General features: G+C 38.1%; 1 protein-coding gene across 1 annotated transcript in view; it reads left to right on the top strand.

The window, feature by feature from the left end:
- The window catches only part of TINAG (tubulointerstitial nephritis antigen), a 48,881-nt gene extending 36,594 nt beyond the window's left edge, over positions 1-12,287 (top strand). The window contains exons 10-11 of the mRNA XM_074820792.1: positions 10,226-10,271; positions 11,812-12,287. Of these exons, the coding sequence (XP_074676893.1) occupies positions 10,226-10,271; positions 11,812-11,922 (157 nt within the window). The 3' untranslated portion in view covers positions 11,923-12,287. The remainder of the gene's footprint in view (positions 1-10,225; positions 10,272-11,811) is intronic.
- The last annotated feature ends 9,511 nt before the right edge of the window (positions 12,288-21,798 follow it).

The raw sequence follows: 21,798 nt of genomic DNA, 5'->3' as shown, positions 1-21,798 counted from the left end.
CATAAGAGAATGTTGAGACATGTACATTAACTGGAAACACATTTCCCTTCTATTTTTATCAATGACTCACTGGCAGCTTTAAATTCAATAGTGCAATTAAATGACATTGAAATATCTATGTTCTGAAAAACTTTGGTTGAATGCTTCTTAACACAAAAAGCCATACTAATGCAGGTAAAATTGAGATGGGAGGCAAAAACTTGTGTTTTAGTGTTGAGGGGATAACCAGACAGAGCAACAGCACTCTAAGATTTAATACACAATTAAATGACTCACTTGTGCAAAGTCCAAAGGCTTAATAATGATACCAGTGACTACTGTTAGTGATATCTCAGGTTTTGGCTTTGAAGACACTGTTTTCTTTTAATTTTCCTCTTCACTTGTCCTCACGTGAGCTTAGACTCAGAATAACAATAAACAAGTAACATCTTAAACCACCAAAAGTCATGACCCAAGCTATTTTCTTCCTGACTGAAGAAATCTTGGGTTGAGTTCCCTTTTTCTTTCATGGGGAAAAAAAATCTATTTCTTTATTGTCAGACAATCAACATCAGATATTATAGTTTAAAATCAAACAGCAGTGCCCCAAAATATTTTACAGCAAAAAGAAATACATTAGAAGATCATGGTGAAAAGTTACACAGTGTCTGATGACTCATGCTGTTAAATCCATAAGATTTTCTCCCATATAATTCATTATGGTAGATTTGTGGGAATGATTTAACTATTGACTCACTGATAATTTGACTCATCTCTCATGTTGGAAAGACCAGACAAAACCATAGTTTCAAATTCCAGCAACCCTTTTCTAAGATGTTTTGTATCTTGGAGAACACTAGTCAGTGACCTTAAGCTTTATTATTAATAAAAAATTAAGAACTAAACTTTTGCCTAATTGAGTAGATGAAACTCCTAGACTTTGAAAGGTACTAGGATTTTGTGTTACAGCACTAAGAATAGGACATAACCTGCAACAATTACACCTTTTTTGTCTGGTAGCATTATGACAGTTATACGACCAAGTGCAGGGAAGAAAGTGAGATGAAAAGTTTCAGACCACATATATTTCTGTCCCACTTCCTTTTTGTCTGGAGAAGAGGTACTGTGAGCCTTTTACAAAAGCAGAATTTGGTATTAAAATAAACCAGGTCAAGGTGAGAGAAACCGAGTAATCTTGGTATCCTGTTGCTGTGTGTATATATGGAAAGACAGTATTTTTGCCCAAGAGATTTAATTGTTTGTTTAGCCAGTGTGGTGATAGTAAATTCGCGATGCCTACGTAGAAAACACAGTATTAGAGAGACAAATGAGTTCTGTTTGTTAGCACTGACTGTGGTCAGCACTCAGGTGGGATGTATTATCTTCAGGAGGTATCCCTCTCTCTTGATACTAGAGAGTTGTTCTTTTCCTAATCCAAATGTTACAGCTTCCGAAAGTTGAATTGGTTGATCTGGACTTTACCAAGTCTTTTTTGATCACAAGCATTTTTTTTTTTCAGAGATGGAAAGGGTCACAAATATCTCATTAAATATATAACCGTGGAAACGCCATGGTTTATGTGCCCTGGCAGGTAAGAGGGCAAACCTGGGGTGCATCACGGTATAACCAGATGGTCAAAAGAGGTGATTATCCCACTGTATTCAACACGGGTGCAGCTTCACCCTGACTGCTGTGTGCAGTGCTGGGCCCCACAATTTAAGAAGGATGAGAAGGTCCTTAAATGCATCCACAGGGGGGCAACAAAGCTGGTGAAAGTGCTGGAAGGCATGTCCTGTGAGGAGCAGCTAGGAACTTTGGGCTTGTCTGGTTTGGAGAAAAGGAGCCTGAGGGGCAACCTCCTTGCTCTACAGCTTCCTGAGGAGGTGCAGTGCTCTTCTGCCTGTTATCCAGTGATAGGATGTGTGGGAATGGTTCAAAGCTGAGTCATATAAACTGCATTATATAAGATTTTCTAGTTGTTTTATTTGACCCAAAGGTCATTGTGAATGCAGAAATTAACAGAAATGAAAATTCAAAAAACAAGAAAATTAGGAAAAAACTGATGAAGAGTAAAGACCATAACTTTAAAAACAGAATACAGGTTTCCTTTAGACATCCTCAATGTATGCTGGTTTTTAACAAATTCATTGCTTCTGTCTGTGAAGACAGGATGTGACACATCCTATCTTCAATGCATCCCCACTATAGAAAGGCAGGGAGGTGCCATTGCAAGCAAACAAACAAACAAACCAGAGACAAATGCTAGCTTTATTACTGTAAATCTGAGAGTTTTGCCAGGGATGTCAGTGAATCCAACATTCAACCTACAAACTGTATAACTTGAAAACTGCAACTGTGAGTTGAAGTGGTTGAAAAAAAAGAACTGCACAAATTATTTAAAATTGTATTTTGCTGTTTGTGTATTTTTGATTGATAGATGGGGACTGTCAGCATGTGAGAATAGTCTGTTCTACATATAAATTTTTGAATGGCAGTAGTTAGAAAGATGATCTGGAATGCTGATTCCTAGAGCACTGGTGTTCAGTAAACAGTTTAACTCCTCGGTTAACACAAAGCACTGACTTTCACTAACATCAACAGATCTGCAGGGATTAATATCTTGAGATCTGAGACGTGTCTTTCTTTACTCTTAACGCCTTATTTCTTTTTAGTTGACATCTTCAGTCTTAAAAAGTCAGTTTGTATAATATTATTTAACGAACTGTTCAGATGTCTTTGCTGTATTTGTTGTTAACCTACTTTTACCTACAAAGCTGAATGTAAACACGCTACAATCCAGTTTCTCTTCTCCTACAAAATGTCTCCGTTTTGAAGCCACTGCTAATAACCCTTTTTGTTGTGTTAGGTTGTATTTCTAGCTTTTTTTACTGTTTTATTCAATGATATTTAATTATCAACTACTATATTTTTTTCTGAAAATTTTCTTTATACTTCTTTTGTGAAGTCCACCTTCATTGTAGTGATACAGTTTCTTGAAAAAGAAACTAGGAAATGTTCAAACAAAATAAATTTCCATTCTGTGAAAGAATACTGAAACAGCCTCCATATTCTAGTTTTTTAACTGCCAGGCAGTGTTGTGCATTCAAGGGCCTACTCCTACAGAGTTAACATCAAGGGAAGGTTATTACTGAAAAGAACAACTAAGGTGCCTCTACTATATAAAATTAGACACAAATTTATGAAAATCCTTTATGGAAGCACACAAATACTCCTTCTTTTATCTGAAGAGCACCAGAGATCTCTTTACAGAGTCAGTTGGAACTGGTTTCCCTTGAAATACCTTGTTTACTTTTTCTCCTGGAGGAGACTGAATGCAGTTTGGTGAAATTGCATCTTTTTATTCAAGGTTATTTTTGATTGAAGATCATGGTGGCTGCTTCTGGAAAAGCTAAGTGGTGTGTTTCTTACAGAATATTTCTGTCAAACAGAAGGAAACTCCCTTTTTAAAGTAATTTTTGGTAACTGATAGGCAGACCTTCTCCTTAATGGTTCCTTAAAATATCTTCTTCTTCTTTGTAATAAAAATGGAAATTTTGGAGGGGGTAAGGTTGAAAGCTTTTCCTAAAAAATACCAAAGGTGGCGACATTAGTGGTCTAAAGCTTTGTAAAAATAACCTTAATAGATTCCTTGTTTCTATGAGTAATGAGGTCCAGCATCTGTTTGCTTTTGAAATGTCATTCATTTGAAGTAAATATCAAGCTGGAATAATCACAAAAGCGAGAGACAGGAAAGTGTTATTAGATTATTTTGGTCATCTTCCAGAAAATGTTATATTGTTCTCTAACAGATGTTGTCCAAGTATGTGTCAACTCACTTTTAAGTCCCTGTCATTTCCACATAGGAACTAATTCCACTGGGAGTTAAATTACTTCATTGCTGGGATATTTTTTCTTGATGTTTTCTTTCTTGGACTTCTTATCCCTATTCTATCTATAGACTAATATATGACACTTAATTTTATCTTTCTGCTTGACATTTGAGCCCTACACACATCCAGGTTGGTAATGTCTATATATTTTTACTTACTATTTTCTAAATTTTTCACACAAATACCTGTTACTGTTGCTCTTTTTATTCCCAGCAGTGACTTATCAGATTTAGTGTAGCACTCCAGTCATACACTGTATAATTCTTTACTCAAAACATGCATGATCTTGCCTACTTTTAATCCCAGCTTCTTAGGTTTTCTTTCCAATATTGTTAACATACCTAAAGCAGACTCTATGTTTATATCACATGTATTAGCTTCCAAGGCCTTGACTTCCCTGGAGACACGGAAAATCTCTGATTACCTTCAACAAGGTCAGGATGTCATTAGTTAGGAACATGTAGTTTTGATAGATCTACTTTAGGAAAACTGGTTAATGACAACATTGGCTACATGAACTACAGGATCTCAGGAACAAGAACCGTCAGAGAAAGAAAAAGAACTGTAGGAGGAGATACAGTAATGACTGTATTAAAGAAATTATATCAGCTAACAACTCTGAAAGTGTCATATTTTTTTATGTAGTGACAATCATTTATTAATTTCCATTGATTTTAAGTTACAGTCAAAATATTGATACTTCTCAGATTCATGAATAGATTCCCATTTCTTTTCTTTAAAGATTACTTTCTGAAAGCCAATAATGGCAGCAGGATTTGGTCTTCTACTAAATAATTTTCACTTACAATGCCCAGCACAAAGGGGTTCTGTTCCACAATTAAGACTCCAAGCACAGCTGGTTTACAGGAAAAATTAACCGGGGTGTCATTTTCCCTTCCAATCTGTTGGTCCCTAAACCAGCTCTTGCTCCAAGCCACAGAGGAAGATAAAATGCATCCCAGATCAGTTTAACAACCTTTTTAAGACAATAGATTCCTGCTTTAATTTTTTTCAACCGAACTGTAGCATCTATGATTTTGTGCTATATTGTGAAAAACTGATATATATCAGAACTGCAATTTCCATGTTGTTTATTGTGATACTTTACCCTCTTCTTTCAATTCTTTGATTTTATGCCTGATAATTTAAGATGGACAGAATCCAAGTCCTTCAGTCTGCAATGTCTTAATTTTCATCATTATTTATTCTGAAATCCTGTGTTACAGTTGTGTAGTTCTGGAAGTTGATACATTCTACTGTCTGCTGATTCCCATTCCAACACTTTATTCACTGTATATTTCCTAATAATTTCCATTCTTCTCCTTTGCTGATCTCATGCTTCAGTAGACAATTAATTATGTCAGGATTCAATCTGAGATTCAGGCAGGTATGATGTGCTAGATATCCAAACTCTCATCACAGAGATGATGATATAGTCAACAATGTCAGTGGAGACTGGAGGGCAACTCAGCTACAAGTGCTCATTAGTTGCCCTCACACAAATATTTGGTGCTATCAGAAGTGGGAAGAGCTTCCCAGCTGGCTGTGTCTCCAAAAGGATGGGGATGTCTCATAGGTCCTCTGTCATGCCTGCCAGAAACGTGTGGATGTCTCAGGTACTCTAAGGCATCTCAAATAGCCCTTGACACCTGCAATTAAGCACGTGAATGGATCCCAATATGCTCTGTTTTCTACTGTGGGACACATTTAGATATCTTAATCTTGAACTAAATACCACAGTCTTTTACTGTCAGGAAAAAGACAAATTCTGATTTCAGTTCTGATGTTAACATCTACATTAAGGATAATAATGCCAATGTACTAGTTAATCTCAGAAGAGACCAGTAAAACATTAGTACACTATTAACTACATTTTGGAAAATATTACAACAGAACTATTATGTATTCTATTTTTCCACAGTATACCCAAAACAAAAATTTGCATTGATTAATAATATCCTTGCACTACTGGTGACTTTCATAATCTGTACAGATCTTTCACTTTTCTGGGACAGAAGTGGGTGGTATGGGGTTTGCTTTTAAACCCCAATGGCTTATTTTGTTCCTTCAGGATTATACTTCTAGTTACTAAATTTTTTTAATTTTGGTTTTGAAGGTTTTGACAGACCAATCAACACTTTCTCTGAGATGCTATGCTCCAGGGAAAATGATCTGGAATGCTATCACTTTCCACAGTTGCTATCAGTAATATAGCAGGCTACTTTTTACTCCCATAGTGTCTTCCATGAGGGCTCCTTTTTAATTTATTAATGAATAAACTTTTGCAACAAATGTCTATTTTAAAATATGAAATAAATTAAGAAGTCAAATCTCAAAGATTACTCAGATTCAGGAAAAGATATTTGTACAGAGTCTCATCTTTGTAGGAAGACATACAGGACATGAACTTTATTGAAACAAGACCATTTTCTGAATTGTTGAAATAAGATGACATCCAGTTTCCATTCAGCCTAATGGATGGCTAAGAGTTTTAGAAGGTTAACATTCTTCTGAATTTATTTTCAGATTACTAAATACTACCTGATCATTTTAACAAATTCCTCTCAGTCAGTCTTTGTTCATATTTCGAGGACTAATACTTACAGCAGCAAGTAAAACAGCAGTTAAAATTCAAACTGAGTTTAATATTATTCATTTATATCATATCTTTCTTTACAACTCAAAAAAAAAAATCACTGTCAGATGCCTGGCTTAGCAACAGAAAGGACATTTGGAGATCTATTTTCTCTGAGGAATCTAAACTTAAATTAAACCTAAAGTGGAAGCTGTGCTTGGATGCCATAACATGTTTGATAGGTACAACTGAGGGATACAATGCAGAATGAATTTTTGTCATCAGTAAGACTGAAATCATGCAAACTACTGAAGTATAACTTTATAGGCAGGAAAAGGGAAAACCAGAAATTGCAAACATCAAATGCAATACTTGTACTGAGAAATCTATTTTAGAAAACCAAGAAATCTATTTTAGAAAATATGTCTTCCTTTACTAAAGCTACTACTGCAGAAACCCTTTCCACTTACAAGTTTTTTTAAATAATTGTTTCCTGTTTAGAAGGTATATTAGTATGACAGCCAAGAAATCCCCAGAAATGCTCTTGATGGGCCTGGCATTCATTCCCAGGGGCAAGATGGCAAATCAAACTGGCATGTGGCTACAAACACTGCATCATCATTGAACAATACATATAGAGCATGCTTCACAACAACAGCTGTTTCCATCACAGCTGAGTGATTTTTCAGACTGTGAGAAGGACGTTAGCCTGGGAGAAAGGAAAATCAGCGAATCTCAGCCAGTCTTTGGAACAAGTCTGAACAAACTGTGCCAAATTTTAAGAAAGGCTTGGTAAACAGGCCTAGGACCTCATGCCACAGTTGCTGTCAGTAGAGGTCAGCACCTGTGGAGGTGACACTCCCTTCCACCTTTCCTGCTAAGTCCTGCTCCAGAGTCATGCACTAACCCCAAGACTGGTTTTGATCAGTAAACCTTATTATCTGCTCTTTAGACTGCAGTCATTAAAAAAAAAAGGCAAAATCACTTGTCCCATCACAATCTATTAATATACATAGTTATTTAACTATTACACAAAAACTATACATTGAATACAGAATTTAATAATTCACAGAACTGTAGACTGAGGCTGGAAGTTGTTTGGTCCAACTCTCTGCACCCTAAACTGGCAGGGCCATCTTAGATCAAGGTGCTTAGATCACTGAATAGATTAGAAGGGATCTCTGAAGGTCATCTACCCCACAGCTCAAAGCAGAGCCACCTTCATAGTTAAGGGTCATGAGACTTCTCAGGTCTGAGTTTTGTATGTCTCTGAGGACAGATATTCCACAACCTAGCACTTCAGTAGTGCCTAAACACTCTTGTTGTAAAATATTTCTTTTCCTTACATGCAATTGCAATTTCCCTTGCTGAAACTGTGACTGTCATCTTCTGACCATTGGCTGTGCATATATCACGGGAGTCTGCTCTATCTTCTCTATAATCACCCTTTGTAAAACAGAAGACAACAGATTTCCCCTGAACCACCTCTCCTGAGGGCTGAACAAAGCCAGCACCCTCAGCCTCTCCTTGTACATCATGTGCTTCAGATCCCAAATATCTCAGTGGATTTCTGCTGGTTCCAGCCTGTTAATGTCTTTGCTGTGTAGGGAAGCCCAAAACTGGGCACAGTGCTCCAGACACAGAATAGAAATTCCTGAATAAAGAGGATTAGTCACTTTTTTTTGACCCCCTGACTGCATTCTTGTATACTTTAATTTAATGTATTTTAATTTAAAGTATTTTAATGAATGCCCATGGGCATGGATTACTGAGTAAGGAGCTCTTCTTTCTAAACAGTAAGATAAAATGCATATGTCAAGTACCTCTGTTTGTATCTGTGATGGAACAAAACATAGGAAATTAAATTCATGGATATGTTATAGTCAAGGATAAAAAAGGATCCTTTTCCATTTTGTTTCTAAGTCTTCTTCCATTTAGAACATTTCTGAGAATCAATAAATTCCTATCAGTGTATTAAATTAGAAGTTGACTTTTTTTTGTTAGAAAAATAACAAATGTTAGAAAAATATTTAATTGCAGTAATGTGAGTCTGTAGGAACTGGTCATCATCCTGCTCAAAAAAGTGGGAGAGATAATGTGTAGTACCGAATGCAGGAATACATAAATAGATATTTGAGGCAATTTTCCTCTGCCTTTAAGACTGATGTAAATATTGGACTTTTACACTGCAGCTGATAAAATATTTTTTTTTAGTAAAATGGTCATGAGAAAAGAAGTAAATCTGAATCTAAAATGAAGTCAGGTAGCTTATTATATCTTTTTTTTTTAAATTTATGATTATGACAGACTGTATCTGAAATACATTTGGCAAAGAAATGGCAAAGATTATTAATAATCGCTACAGGATTTTCATGTGGTAATTCAAATAAAAAGCATCATAAGGTCTTTTTAAAAAACCACTTCCATTCAGTGGTCATTATGACCAGCATTGTTTTTATGATTCCCTTCATTTAATGGTTAATAGCTACAATTTGTGCTTGCAACTGTAATCCAGACTTCACCTCTCTGCTAGTCACCAATTTGTCTGGTTTCTTTTTTCCCATTGGCTGGAAGTGCAAGTATTCCATATACATTAGTGTTCACTGTAAACCAAGGACAGCTGATGCCACCGTGTTCAAATTTTTTAGAAAGATGACAGAAAAATCCTCATTTCCCCATTCACAGTGAGAGATTTCTCATCATATTTTTGCTGCTTGCCTTTCAAAGAGAATGGAGCACTGCAAATATAGCTCAAACACGTGGCATTGGTGGGAAATATACCCATAAACACCCTGTCAATGGCATTCTGTGTGTTCTAGGATTAACTTTATGCTGAGGAAAAACCTATAAAAGTTCACATCTTTGGTTCTCTATTTGTGCCCTTTTATAGGCACCCAAGCATCATGACCTGCGAACAGTAACTAGACAACCATTCATTGCATAAATGTAAAACAAGACAGAGCTCTTTAAGCAATCAGTAGACATACCATATATATAGCTACCTAAGGTGTGCAGTGCAGCTTTTGCTCATTGAACTACATCCAGACAACAGTCTTGGAACTTCTTCTGCCCTGTATATATACAAAGTGAGGCTTAACAACTCAGAGCACTGTACAGTTCATCTACAACTACACTATTATGAAAGTCCTATCACCTGGCACGTGGGGACAACCTCTTGTGTGGTTTCACAGATATTGCAATAACATTTAGCATGTCCTCAAACATGTCAAAGAAACATCAAGTAAGTTTACAGGTCATCCCACACACTGTGCAGTAAGTGTTGATTAGGTTGTCATCAATTTAATTTGACCTGAGAAAAGCTGAGAACATTTTCACTCCCAAATCACCAGCTATTTTTGTAAAGGTGTTGGATGAGATCTTTAACAAAAATGTTCCTAGGGATCTTCAGCTGAATTGAAGAAATATGTTTACATTAATTTCAATACTCCTACACAGTTCAATTCAGTTCAGCTGGCAAGCTCTCCAGAGGAAAGATTCTGTCAATGAAAATAGGTTTTTGCAATGACAAACTAAAACTACGCTTGCGTTAAATTTTTGTAGTCCCTGATGGCAATTTGGCTTGTGGTTAGCAGAATGCTTATCTTAATTTTCAGCAGCAGCAGTCTGTTATTTAAATGTGGAAACATCTATCAGTCATTCTTTGTTCTGATACTGGTATTAGGACAACTAAGACAAGCTTTTCTTTTCTGGTTGCTTGTTTAAAGCTGCAAAATGTGAACATATGCATCAAAGGTCTCACTACTACAATCTCTTGTAACAGGTGGGGAGCATTAGCTGACAAAAATGGACAGAAACAGAAGTTCTGGGTAAGTGAATTCTTAGCACTCTGTTTTGAGGCAGAAGAAAAATTATCTACAACACAAATATCTAAAACCAACTTCTTTTATTTAATTCACTCTCTCTGCATCTATTTTTTAAATTCACCTTAAAGTCTCCTGCATAATTCTATTCCCTTTCTGGCAACTTTTGTCATGGTCATGCTGACCCTTGAACTATAGCATCATCTACCTCAATTTCAAAGCCTGTTTCTTCTGATCTCCCACCTATATCTGGGTTTTTTCCTACACTGTCTTTTCTGTCTCAAATCTTATTCAAATTCTCAAATGTTATTCAAATTTCCCATGAAGACTCAGTTATTTTTGATGCCTGGAAATGAAATTCAGTAAAGACAATCAATATTATTATACCTAATTTATTAAAAGTCAGCTTTTTTGTATTTTGTGTTTCTCTTTAACAGATTATTTGTAATTGGAATTTTGACCATTGTTGTTTCATTGACCACTTTCTCCAGCCAATAGTTGAATTATCTAATGATTTCGGCTTCAATTTATCAAACTGACTTGTAGAAATAGTATACCATTTTTCTTAACTCTGGTTTTGAAACTGAAATTTTGATCAAAAAAAGAAGAACAGATTATTACAAATCACAAAAGATTCATTCTGATTCTCAGGCACCAAAGTTGAGAAACCGTTTCTTAAAAAGGAAACTAACACAAAAGATTCATTTTGTATTTTACACCTTACATTTCACAGAATCACAGAATAATCTAGGTTGGAAAAGACCTTGAAGATCATCTAGTCCAACCATTAACCTAGCACTGCCAGTTCCCATCTACACCATATCTCTCAGCGCTATATCGACCCTACTCTTAAACACCTCCAGGGATGGGGACTCCACCACCTCCCTGGGCAATCCATTCCACTGCCTAATAACCCATTCTGTAAAGAAATACTTCCTGACATCTAGTCTAAACCTTCCCTGGCGCAACTTGAGGCCATTCCCTCTTGTCCTATCACTTATTACTTGGTTAAAGAGACTCATCCCCAGCTCTCTGCAACCTCCTTTCAGGTAGTTGTAGAGGGCGATGAGGTCTCCCCTCAGCCTCCTCTTCTCCAGACTAAACAACCCCAGTTCCCTCAGCCGCTCCTCGTACGACATGTGCTCCAGGCCCTTCGCCCTTCACCAGTTTCGTTGCCCTTCTCTGGACACACTCGAGTAATTCAATGTCCTTTTTGTAGTGAGGGGCCCAAAACTGAACACAGTAATCGAGGTGCGGCCTCACCAGTGCCGAGTACAGGAGTAACATCACTTCCCTGTCCCTGCTGGCCACGCTATTTCTGATACAAGCCAGGATGCCATTGGCCTTCTTGGCCACCTGGACACACTGCTGGCTCATGTTCAGCCAGCTGTCAATCAACACCCCCAGGTCCCTCTCTGACTGGCAGCTCTCCAGCCACTCCTCCCCAAGCCTGTAGCGCTGCTGGGGGTTGTTGTGGCTGAAGTGCATTATTTCTAAATGATACTTTAAAACTGAAATAGATATTTTTTTCCTCTTTTTCTTTTAGATTGCTGCAAATTCCTGGGGAAAATCTTGGGGAGAAAATGGTTATTTTAGGATTCTACGTGGACAAAATGAGTGTGATATTGAGAAGCTGATTTTAGCTACTTTGGGATAGCCATAGTCTTCTACCCTAATTGTATTGTACCATACTCTGCTTTAGGTATCTATTCTTTCTATTCTTGCATATTGAGTCTTTCCAGAGAAATAAAAATTTCTTCTCTGTAAGTTACTTTTCTTTCTATTATGGCTCATTAGGGCTTCCTGACTTGAACACACTGCAGCCATCACACAGTCTCAGATCTCACCTGGTACAAACACTCCTTTATATTAATAATAGGTTGTATCTATGACTACTGTAAACCTTGGTGTCTCACAGAGCAGGAAGTTCTCTTCTCTGTTACTACATCTCACCACTATTTTGTTATATTACTAATGGTTAATTCAACAGTGCCTGAAATAAATGGAGTGACGTTGTTAGTATTAATGTCTTTACAATATGTACTCTGGTCACAAACCACTTTAGAAATATTGTGTGCTTTTCCACAGAGAATTGGCTCAGACAGCTCATGGTCATACTGGATAAAAAATGCCAAAGATATGTAAATAGAGTTCTGATGCTGTTGCAGAATAATTATTTTCTATCTTAACTTAGATAATTTGAATCTATGTATCATTATCTCTTCCAGGAAATTTATTTTTACTAGTAGATCCCACAAAGTCAATGCATTTAGAGTAATAAAAAAATTACTTGCAGTGAAACAGCATATTCCTGTTCCCACAATCACAACTGAAAATGTACAATTTTAATAGTTTGTTTAATTAAAGAAAAATAAAGAAGAAAATGTAATTTCTCCTCAGTTAAGTCTAGACTAGCCTAATTCCTGAACTGCTTGCCTTCCACTCACTGTTTAAACTGGGAACAGCCATGTGCCACCATTCCCAAAAGTGTGTTTCCAATGCATAAAGATGGGAAAGACATTCTGTTGTTTGTCTCCACTGACATATCTGTAGTCCAGGTACAGTTCCCAGTGTTGGCCAGCAGGATCATTAGTGAAGACAAGGCACCCAGAGCCCCTTTCACTCCTAACGCTCCAGTAGCTGCTTCTGTCTGAAGAAAAAACCTACTGGCATGCATCCAGGAATCATCAGTCATAAAATTATCTATGAAAGAAACAACCCTGGCATGTTAAATAAGTGGGGGGGAAAAGCTGTCATGAAATTCCAGTGAACAAAAAATTTCAAATGACACCTTCAGTGTCTTTAATAGACTATGCTTCATTCTTTCTAAAAAATTAAAAACTTGACTTCTAACATCATCAGCAAAGGAGTAATAGCTTTTCCTTCAAGAACTTTTCATGGCGGTGCTATACAACAGATGCCCTTGCCACTGAGATTATGTCTCTTAAACTAAACTTGGGTCACAATTTGTGTTGCATCATACTGAAAGAGCTATTATTAAAATGTTAGTATCATACTGTTGCACAACAAGGTCTTCTGTGGCTTCTAGTGTCACACAATAAACTGAATTTAGACATAAAAAACTTCATCACTTGAAATTTATAGCAAATCATAACACAAGCAATTTTAGAAGAGCTAAATGCTCTGAGAGAAGTAACTTTTCTAGGTTTAGTGAGCTAAACCAGTACTTGAGAGGAAAGTGTACTGAGCCATCCACACAGCTACCTCCCAACCTCTTGGTATGTACATAAACGTCAAGATTTCAAAAGAGTAGAATTTAGCTCTGAAGTATATGATACTGTAAAAACATATCCAGGCAACTCTAGGGTTTTTTGCTTCATTCAACTTGAAGTTGTTTTGGACGGCTGTAGCTCTTACTTTTGTCAGTGCTTGTTGCTGCTCCTGATTTGCTTGCAAGATCTTTCTAGGATCTGGGCTGTCACATTAAGTTTGCTCTTTGAAAACAACCTTGATGCTGAAGCAGCTATTCTGCTACTCAGAGCACAAGTAAAGGGTGTCCTGCCGGTGCAGGTCTTCTCACTTACAGTGATCAAGAGACAGTGGGGCTTGGGAGCCACGGGTAGCTTTGCCTCATGCAGACTACCTGGAGACAGGTTTTAAATATCAGAAGGGCTTTGAGCTTTTCCAGTACACTGTTTGGTGGGAGGATGAGGAAAATTGCTCTTCATTAAGATGCCACCTGTCTCATTTGTCTCCTCTTTTTTTGGCCTCTCCATCACTAATGCTCAGCCATGACTGCTAGCTTGGACTAAAAGTGTCGTCTAGCCTGGAACTTTTTCCTATGTGATTAGAAAGGAACAATATGTCACTAAGGTTAATTCAATAGAGAGCTCATCATCTTTAAATCACTAGTATTAGTAATGGAACAGCAGAAAAGGGAGGCACCAGGAAGGGAAGGCAATGCAGGAATAGCCTTTGTGTTTGTGACATGGTGTAAATTTCTTTTTCATAAAAAGAGGAAGGTAACATTTTTACGGCAAGCAGAAAAAAAAAATCCCACTCAGATTACACATTACAATATTTCTTGTTAATAATATGCTATATCAAGTTTTGATTAGTTGTCAGTCTAACTGTGAAACTTTAAAACTGGATATAGAAATAACTAGAACAATATGTCTTGGGACGTGGTACCTGACTATTCATAACTAACTGTCTGAATTCCTATATATTTAGAAACAATTTCAGATGGAACTCTGGACAGAAATACCTATGAACTTTGGAGGAGTTTGAATCTTTCCAATATTAACTGAGCAGAACAATCTCCTGTTGCAATTTTTATTGACCATCCTTCAGGGCTTTCCCACAATCAGATCCTAAATGTTACTGACAGTATCTAGTAGATGATCACTGTTAACGTCCTTTGAGATGGCCTAAAATTCATTTTAAAATTAAAATGGCTAATAAGCCAATAAAGGCCCCAAGCTATTTTCACACTATTTTTCCATCTTATTGTCATAGAAACATCACCCATCTGCTAAATGATAACAAATCACACCCTGAAGATTGGCTTCCTGTTCCATGGAAAGCACTGTCAAGCCTGGTAATAATCTATGAGTGAATCATTTTGTTTGCATAGAAGTGCCTGGCAAGCATTGAATTCCTGAAGGCAATTGCTCTGTCACGCACAGACACGTGAGTCACAGGAAGCTGCCTCTACACCTGGCTCCAGTCAGAGATTTGGGGGGGGCCAAGAAGCACAAAAAGTTCCTTTCCTACCTCACCACCAATCGGTGCACACAACTTGGCAAGACCAGGTTTCTCCAGCTCCGTAGTTTGCTCATCATCATTAGAAAGTCTGAAAAATTGATGACGCTTGCCATAATAGGCATTTTCATTTTATGTTACTATTTCAGAATCATGCATAGTGAAAATGCTTTTATGCAGCCATACAATAACATTAAAGCACAGTTTACGCATATTCCTGCTAAAATTACTTGTGAAAAGAGAAGCATTTGAACATCCAACCTAATGAGCACAATTGCTTGAAAACAAAAAGCTGAGGACAGTCAGGCTGCAAAATGAGGTTGGAGCAGAGGGAAAGGTTTTGCCAGTGTGGTATTTAAACACTTCAAATTATGGGAGAAGTAGGGCATATGGACATCCTCCTAAATGTCATCTTCAGAGAACTTACTTAGAAGTCCATGTACCAGCACTCTGTTGTTTCTACCCTGCCTTTAGCTGGGGGATGTAATAAGTGGCTTGGATTTCACATGTCTGCTGTTTACTGCCTCTACCTTTCCCTTAGGAGGCTGTGGTTAGGCAAAAAAGAAGTGGGGTTTTTTTTTACGGTGAGGTTTTTTTTAGAGTGGTTGCTTTGTTCTGAATGCCCAGAGTGAGATCCCTCCACGAGAGCTTCCCCTGGGTATGCTAAGATTAGGGAGACTTCTGAGCTTCAAGCTGGCAGCCAGCACTGGGACTCAACACTGCACAGCCTTATGTGTAGTTTTGTACTGTCACCAAAATAGGATATAAGAACTTATCAACACCAATGTGATGTAGATAAGCAGACACTCCTTTATTAACGGCCAGGTGCACAGGGAAGTCGTCTCACCAACAACGCACACCTAACTTGTGTAACATGTGGATTATATAGGATACAGTAATACATATAAATCAAGTTCTCATGCATAAACATGATAATTCCCGTAGCTCATTTTCTTATTCTCACCTCTTTCTGGTCATGTGCACTTGAGTCCTGAAATGAGTTGGGAGGCTGTTTCTGTGACCACCACGGACTACTGACCTAAAAGAAAAACCCTCCAACACCCTTTGACCCAAGGAATTTGGCTCACATTGCAATTTTAACATGTTTTGAGGCCCTTTCACAATACAACTTTTAAAACACCTGGTCTACAGGACAATAAATCATCCTTACCAAACAGTCTAACAATGGTACCTCGTCCAGCAGCGTAAATGGTTGTATGGTTACTTTAAACTAAACACAACATCTCTATGATGTTATTAAAACATTACACTACTATCTTTTATAAAAAAAGATATTTCTGTGAGATTCCATTTAATTGATTAGTCCTAATCATTCCTTAGCAAAATCACCAAAACTCATCAACTCAAATTAATAACAAATCAGTAACAATCAGTAACAGTACAACAAATGATGTGTTCTGGGGGAATGCAACCTAAAGCAAGCAGAAAGGGAAATCCAAGGGACATAAGGAACATGAATCTGGAGCAGGGACTAGACAAACCCTGAGAGGAATGACAAGGGGACTATTTTCCTGTAGTTCCAGGGATCAAGGAAAGTTGCTACTCTGAGAGCAAGCCTGAAGAAAAGGAGCTACAGTTCTAGGAACCAGAGAGAGAGTGAGATTTGCTTGTAAATCTTTTCAGCTTAATGTTTTACTAGAGACCTGACAGAAGTTTGCACCAGGGCATTTGATGCTGCACGTACCATTTGGTAAATATTTCCTGTATAAACAACTGGCTCACATCTTTGCACCCATTCCACACTGCAAGGATTAAGCCTTTAGCATGATAACTGTCTTTGTCTGAGTTAACAGCAGATTGTGAGTAACATTGCTTTATTCTGAAGCACTCCTACGTCCCTTCAGCCAAGATATACCCATAGCCAGTTAACATGTTTATTTCCAGACAGATTTAATGTGGGGACTCCCAGCTGCTGAAATTTTCTTCGTCTTTAACTCCTGGTCATGATGTCAGATTATTAAAAGGAATGTTAAAAGGTCAGAGGTCAGCTTTGTTGATTAGTTATTAGGATAATGGTAGAAACAAATGATTAACCTTGAAACAATCTGCTATTGTATATGCATGACAAAAAGCAGGAGCCTAGGTAGGATTAATGGGAAGTAGAGACAACAAACTGCAATGAGCTGCCTATGTCTGCTAAATTATGAGGAAACTAGGTAAAAAGTAATTCTGGCAGGGGGAGATCGTGACCACTGACACATTAACCGCCTTTTTCTAATTACACTTCAGACTCAAAAGAAAAAGGTGGAGAGAGCAAACTAGGCATGAGTGCTAATTTACATGCTAAGCTTAGAGATCAGGAGCAATCACTTAGTAAATATGTATCAGTGTGCTGAATATATATAAATTGTGTGTATAAATAATCGTAATTTTTGGGACCACAGTGTGCTGTCTTGGGACAGGCACCTGTGCATGTACATTCATAGGAATAAAGGAAAATACCTCCATCCTGTGTGTGAATTGGGCATCTGCACACCAGGTGATGAACCTGCATTTTTGGGACAACAGTCCCATGTGTTGTTCAGCAGTCACTCAGAACCAAAGAGAGAGGTCAGTGAGCAGGGGCTGTGTAGCAGGAACCTCTGCTTTGTATAGCAGCAACTTGCTGTTAAGGCATATTAAAGGTACAATGAATGCAATGAAAGGAATAAATTTTTGCTTTTCTTTATAAGAGTGTAGCTGTCAAATACACATACTGTATTACACAAATGAATGTTACTACTTCATCTGTAACAGTTTATCGCTATGTCTGGAAATCCTGATCATGGAACAGCACCATGCAAAGCTGTTCCTGGAGAAGTTATCTGAGGGAGAAGCCTGAGGCAGGAGGTCAGACTCTGCTTGCCACTGACATCCTCAGTGCTTTAAAATTTTGGGGGACACTTGAAGCTATGGACTGCCTCAAGCTGTATATAAAATATTGTAGGGTTATCTGGAGGTTTCACTCAGCTGTGTCAACAGTGACAGCCACATAAACACATAGATAGGAACTCATGACTTTAAACTACTGCCTTAATCTAAGCATAACCATATTTCCATTGCAAAATTCTGAAGACTATCCTCTTTTCTTTCTCTCTGCATAAAAACACCAATTTAGTGCATTACATCTATTAAATCATGATACACAACACAATGTTTTATCAAAGAAAAATTTGTAGAAAGTTTATGTGTGAAAGACAAATATTTAGCACTAGCGTGCTGTACTGTTGTAGTGTGAAGGTCTCAGCTGATGATCCAAATTCATTGGCAATATTGCTATTAAATGTATCGGTAATACTGTTCTCACTGAGATGCCATAAATTGGCCGACGGGGCTTCTATTCATCAGGAAAGTTGTAAGCAGGGAAACTGGACAATCAAGGTTTTAGAACCTGCATATGTCTTATTTTTTACTCGACACAAGCAGTTTTTTAAAAGTACTCTGTACTCCTAGCTGGCATGATCCACAGCCTGTGGAAAACTGTGTTAAAAGTGTGTGACCTCAATAGAATTCAAATTGCTGAAGTTTGTGAAAGATTTGACATTAGGAGAAAGGCAAAAACGGTAGATGGAGAGGGAAGGGGAGAAGAGTTTTAATTATTCTTTCTGGTTTCCGCCAGGTCTGGAAGCAAAAACTAATTGTACTTTTGTCTTGGAAACAAAACTCAACAAGTTTTGCTGGGTTTCACCTCACTTTAAAAGTAAAATTAAGGCCATACTTAAAGATTTTTCATCAAGTCTGGGCCAAGCTTTGGGAAAGCCCAAAGCAAGAGTATGTTTCTACTGGAAGCCGTATAGAATCATAGAATGGTTTGGGTTGGAAGGGACCTTAAAGATCATCTAGTTCCAACCCCCCTGCCATGGGCAGGGACACCTTCCGCTAGACCAGGTTGCTCAAATCCCCATCCAAACTGGCCTTGAACACTTCCAGGGAGGGGGCAGCCACAGCTTCTCTGCACAATCTATTCTAGTGTCTCACCACCCACACAGTAAACAATTTCATCCTTATATCTAATCTAAATCTACCCTCTTTCAGTTTAAAACTCTTGCCCCTCTCGTCCTATCAGTACACTCCCTGATAAAGAGTCCCTCCCCACCTTTCCTGTAGGCCCCCTTTAAGTACTGGAAGGCCACTATAAGGTCTCCCCAGAGCCTTCTCTTCTCCAGGCTGAACAACCACAACTCTCTCAGCCTGTCCTCAGAAGGGAGGTGCTCCAGCCCCCTGATCATCTTCATGGCCTCTTCTGGACATGCTCAAGCAGGTCTGTCCTTATATTGTAATGGTTCTACTCCACTCAGCCTGCCTTGGACTCACACCTATTTCAGTCTGATTTCCTTGCCGGAAAACTGTCCCAAATCAAATGAACTGTTACAGGAGATTGACATAGCTGCATTGAAGGAGGGCATCAGAATTAAAAAAAAAAAAAAAAAGGGTGTTTGATGTCCAGTGACTAGATCCTGCCAAGTTGCATACAGCACTGCTACAGACAAAAATACTAGAGCACCATGGGTGTGGCTGCCCTAGTGGCACTTTCAAGGTAAATAATCACATAATGATTCGTGCAATAAAAAAGACCACAGAGAAGGGAAAAAATTGCAACTAACCACTCATTTTTCCAAATCCTGAAGAATTAATTATTCCACTAAACAGGAAAATGTCTTGCTTCTGAGTGAAGTTTGGATGAACAGATGGCATTTCACTAATTACACAGTTTTAATGTGGATTTTCATTCATTGTTCTGATGCTTCTCTGCCTCCTCATGGGTGTTGCCTCTTAATGTGTTTGCATTTCTGTATTACCTTTGTCATTACTGACATGCTTATGTTTGGGGCATTGAATCTGGTATTTAAATAAGGTTGCAGGCAAACCATCTGTGTACACTTAAAATATCATGCTCCCATAAGTTTCCACAGTGTTTCAGACAGGCTGCTGGAATTTACTTCAGGAGAGCAGAAGAACAAGAGATTTAATATAATTCCTGGGTACTGAACTTTCTTAATGGACAGACCACCCAAGTGGCAATAGCAGAGAGGGGAAGAATATAAATGGGCATAACAGCAGTTTTGATATCACCTACCAGTTTGATTCTGTTCCACTCTTCTTTCAGCCTGAGACTCTGCCAGCTTCCCTTCTATGCATGGCAATGCATGCTGTCCTCCCTGGGGTACTCTGCTCACTCAATATGTAGCTCCAACAGCAGAGGCTTTTTTCCAGCAGGGAGTCACCCTAAAAAAGAGGTAAATTATTAGTCACTGGAATAGATAATCTTGAGAAACTGGTCACACTTAGGTAAAGATGTTAAGCCTTCTGTTTAAGCCTGAAAGTCCATGTTGATGCTGGGAAAGCAAGATGCTTGAATAGTTCAGATTGATGCCCGAGGACAGTATAGTGCATGCATGGCTTTTAAGGCTACTTCCAATTTCCTCTGTGTGAGATACCCTAAGTTTTCACATGTGTAAGCGTGGCTCTAGGGAGAGATAAAGGCTGTTTGGGATGTTTGTGCTGCAGAGAACAATAAGGGATTGCACTAATTGACATGACAATAGCTACAGAACATGTGTGCATCTGTGGATGCATGGATCTGTGTGTCTGGATAAACACAGTGAGAATTTTTTCTCCATAGCACTGTCCTGGGTCTAGAGCTGTTCTGAAGGAGAGCTAAATCCCCATGACAGGTAATTCAAGTAGTCAGGGTGTTCAGAACTGGGTAAATCTTGGGGAAGAGAATTAAATTTTCATTATAAAGGCAGGTTGCTCAGTTAGTCTAAAGACCGTGAAGGTATCTGTAGAGAACAGATGAAGTTGCTTTACTGAGAACACCGACTAAACAAGATAGGACTGTATAATCACTTCTTCCTGTAATATCTTTTTTTTCAAAAAAAAAGTATCATTATACATGAATTAATCTGTAGCCAAGAGGCCAAGAACTTTACCTTTTCTTACCACAGGGATAGCTCTGCAAATGTATCACACCCTTCAGTATCAGTGGTGATGCTCTCTTTCACACAGGAGGACAACAGGAGGGAAAGGGGAAAGAAATCATGCATATATTCTTTGTTCATGTGTGTTCTTGAATACAAAGATCTGAACTCTTGTGGTGTCATAATGAAAGAGATTTGCATTGGTTTATTTTGTTCACCAGCTTCCTTTCCCCTCTGTAAATGTGTGCAGAAACCCAGAGGAGCAGTGTTGACATACTGAGTGTGCACAAAGATTATTCTCTGCCTAGGTTTTGGTGAGACTGATGGCCTGAATGCAGACTTAGATAAACTGGGAAAAATAATTGCTTTTTCTTTTTATTTATTTTTAAAGTCTTCTTTCTTCAAGCTCTTGAAACACTTTTGTTTGGTGCTGCTCAGTGCTCACATTGTTCTGAAGGGATTCAGCTGTATTGCCCATGGAAGCATTTAGGATGCTGTCCAAATATGGCCTTAGAGCAGTACCAGCCTGGGTGACAGTAGTTGTCTTTATTCAGAGGGGTCAAACTTTTTATCAGAACCAGGTGTAGGCCTGTGTACATCTCTGTAGGTCTGTGTACATCTACACATGTGAAAGCTATCTCCAGGGGAATGCTGTAAAGATATGTGTAAGTATTTATATGATCAATGAAATGAAGTTAATGCCTTTGTTTATGCCTTCGGGAGGAGGCGGGGGGGGGGGGGAATAATTTCTTTACCTTTATATTTTATTTTCAATAGAGCAGAATATAACAAATTTCTATATGGACATAGTATTTTTCAATTATGATGCAACTCCTAAGAAAACACAGTACCACCATAACAGTATGGCGCAAGTAATGTCACATTGT

Source organism: Strix aluco, chromosome 3, assembly GCF_031877795.1.
Source record: "Strix aluco isolate bStrAlu1 chromosome 3, bStrAlu1.hap1, whole genome shotgun sequence".
Lineage (NCBI taxonomy): Eukaryota > Metazoa > Chordata > Aves > Strigiformes > Strigidae > Strix > Strix aluco.
The sequence above is the reverse complement of the archived record's forward strand: the minus strand, read 5'-3'. Positions and strand labels throughout refer to the sequence as shown.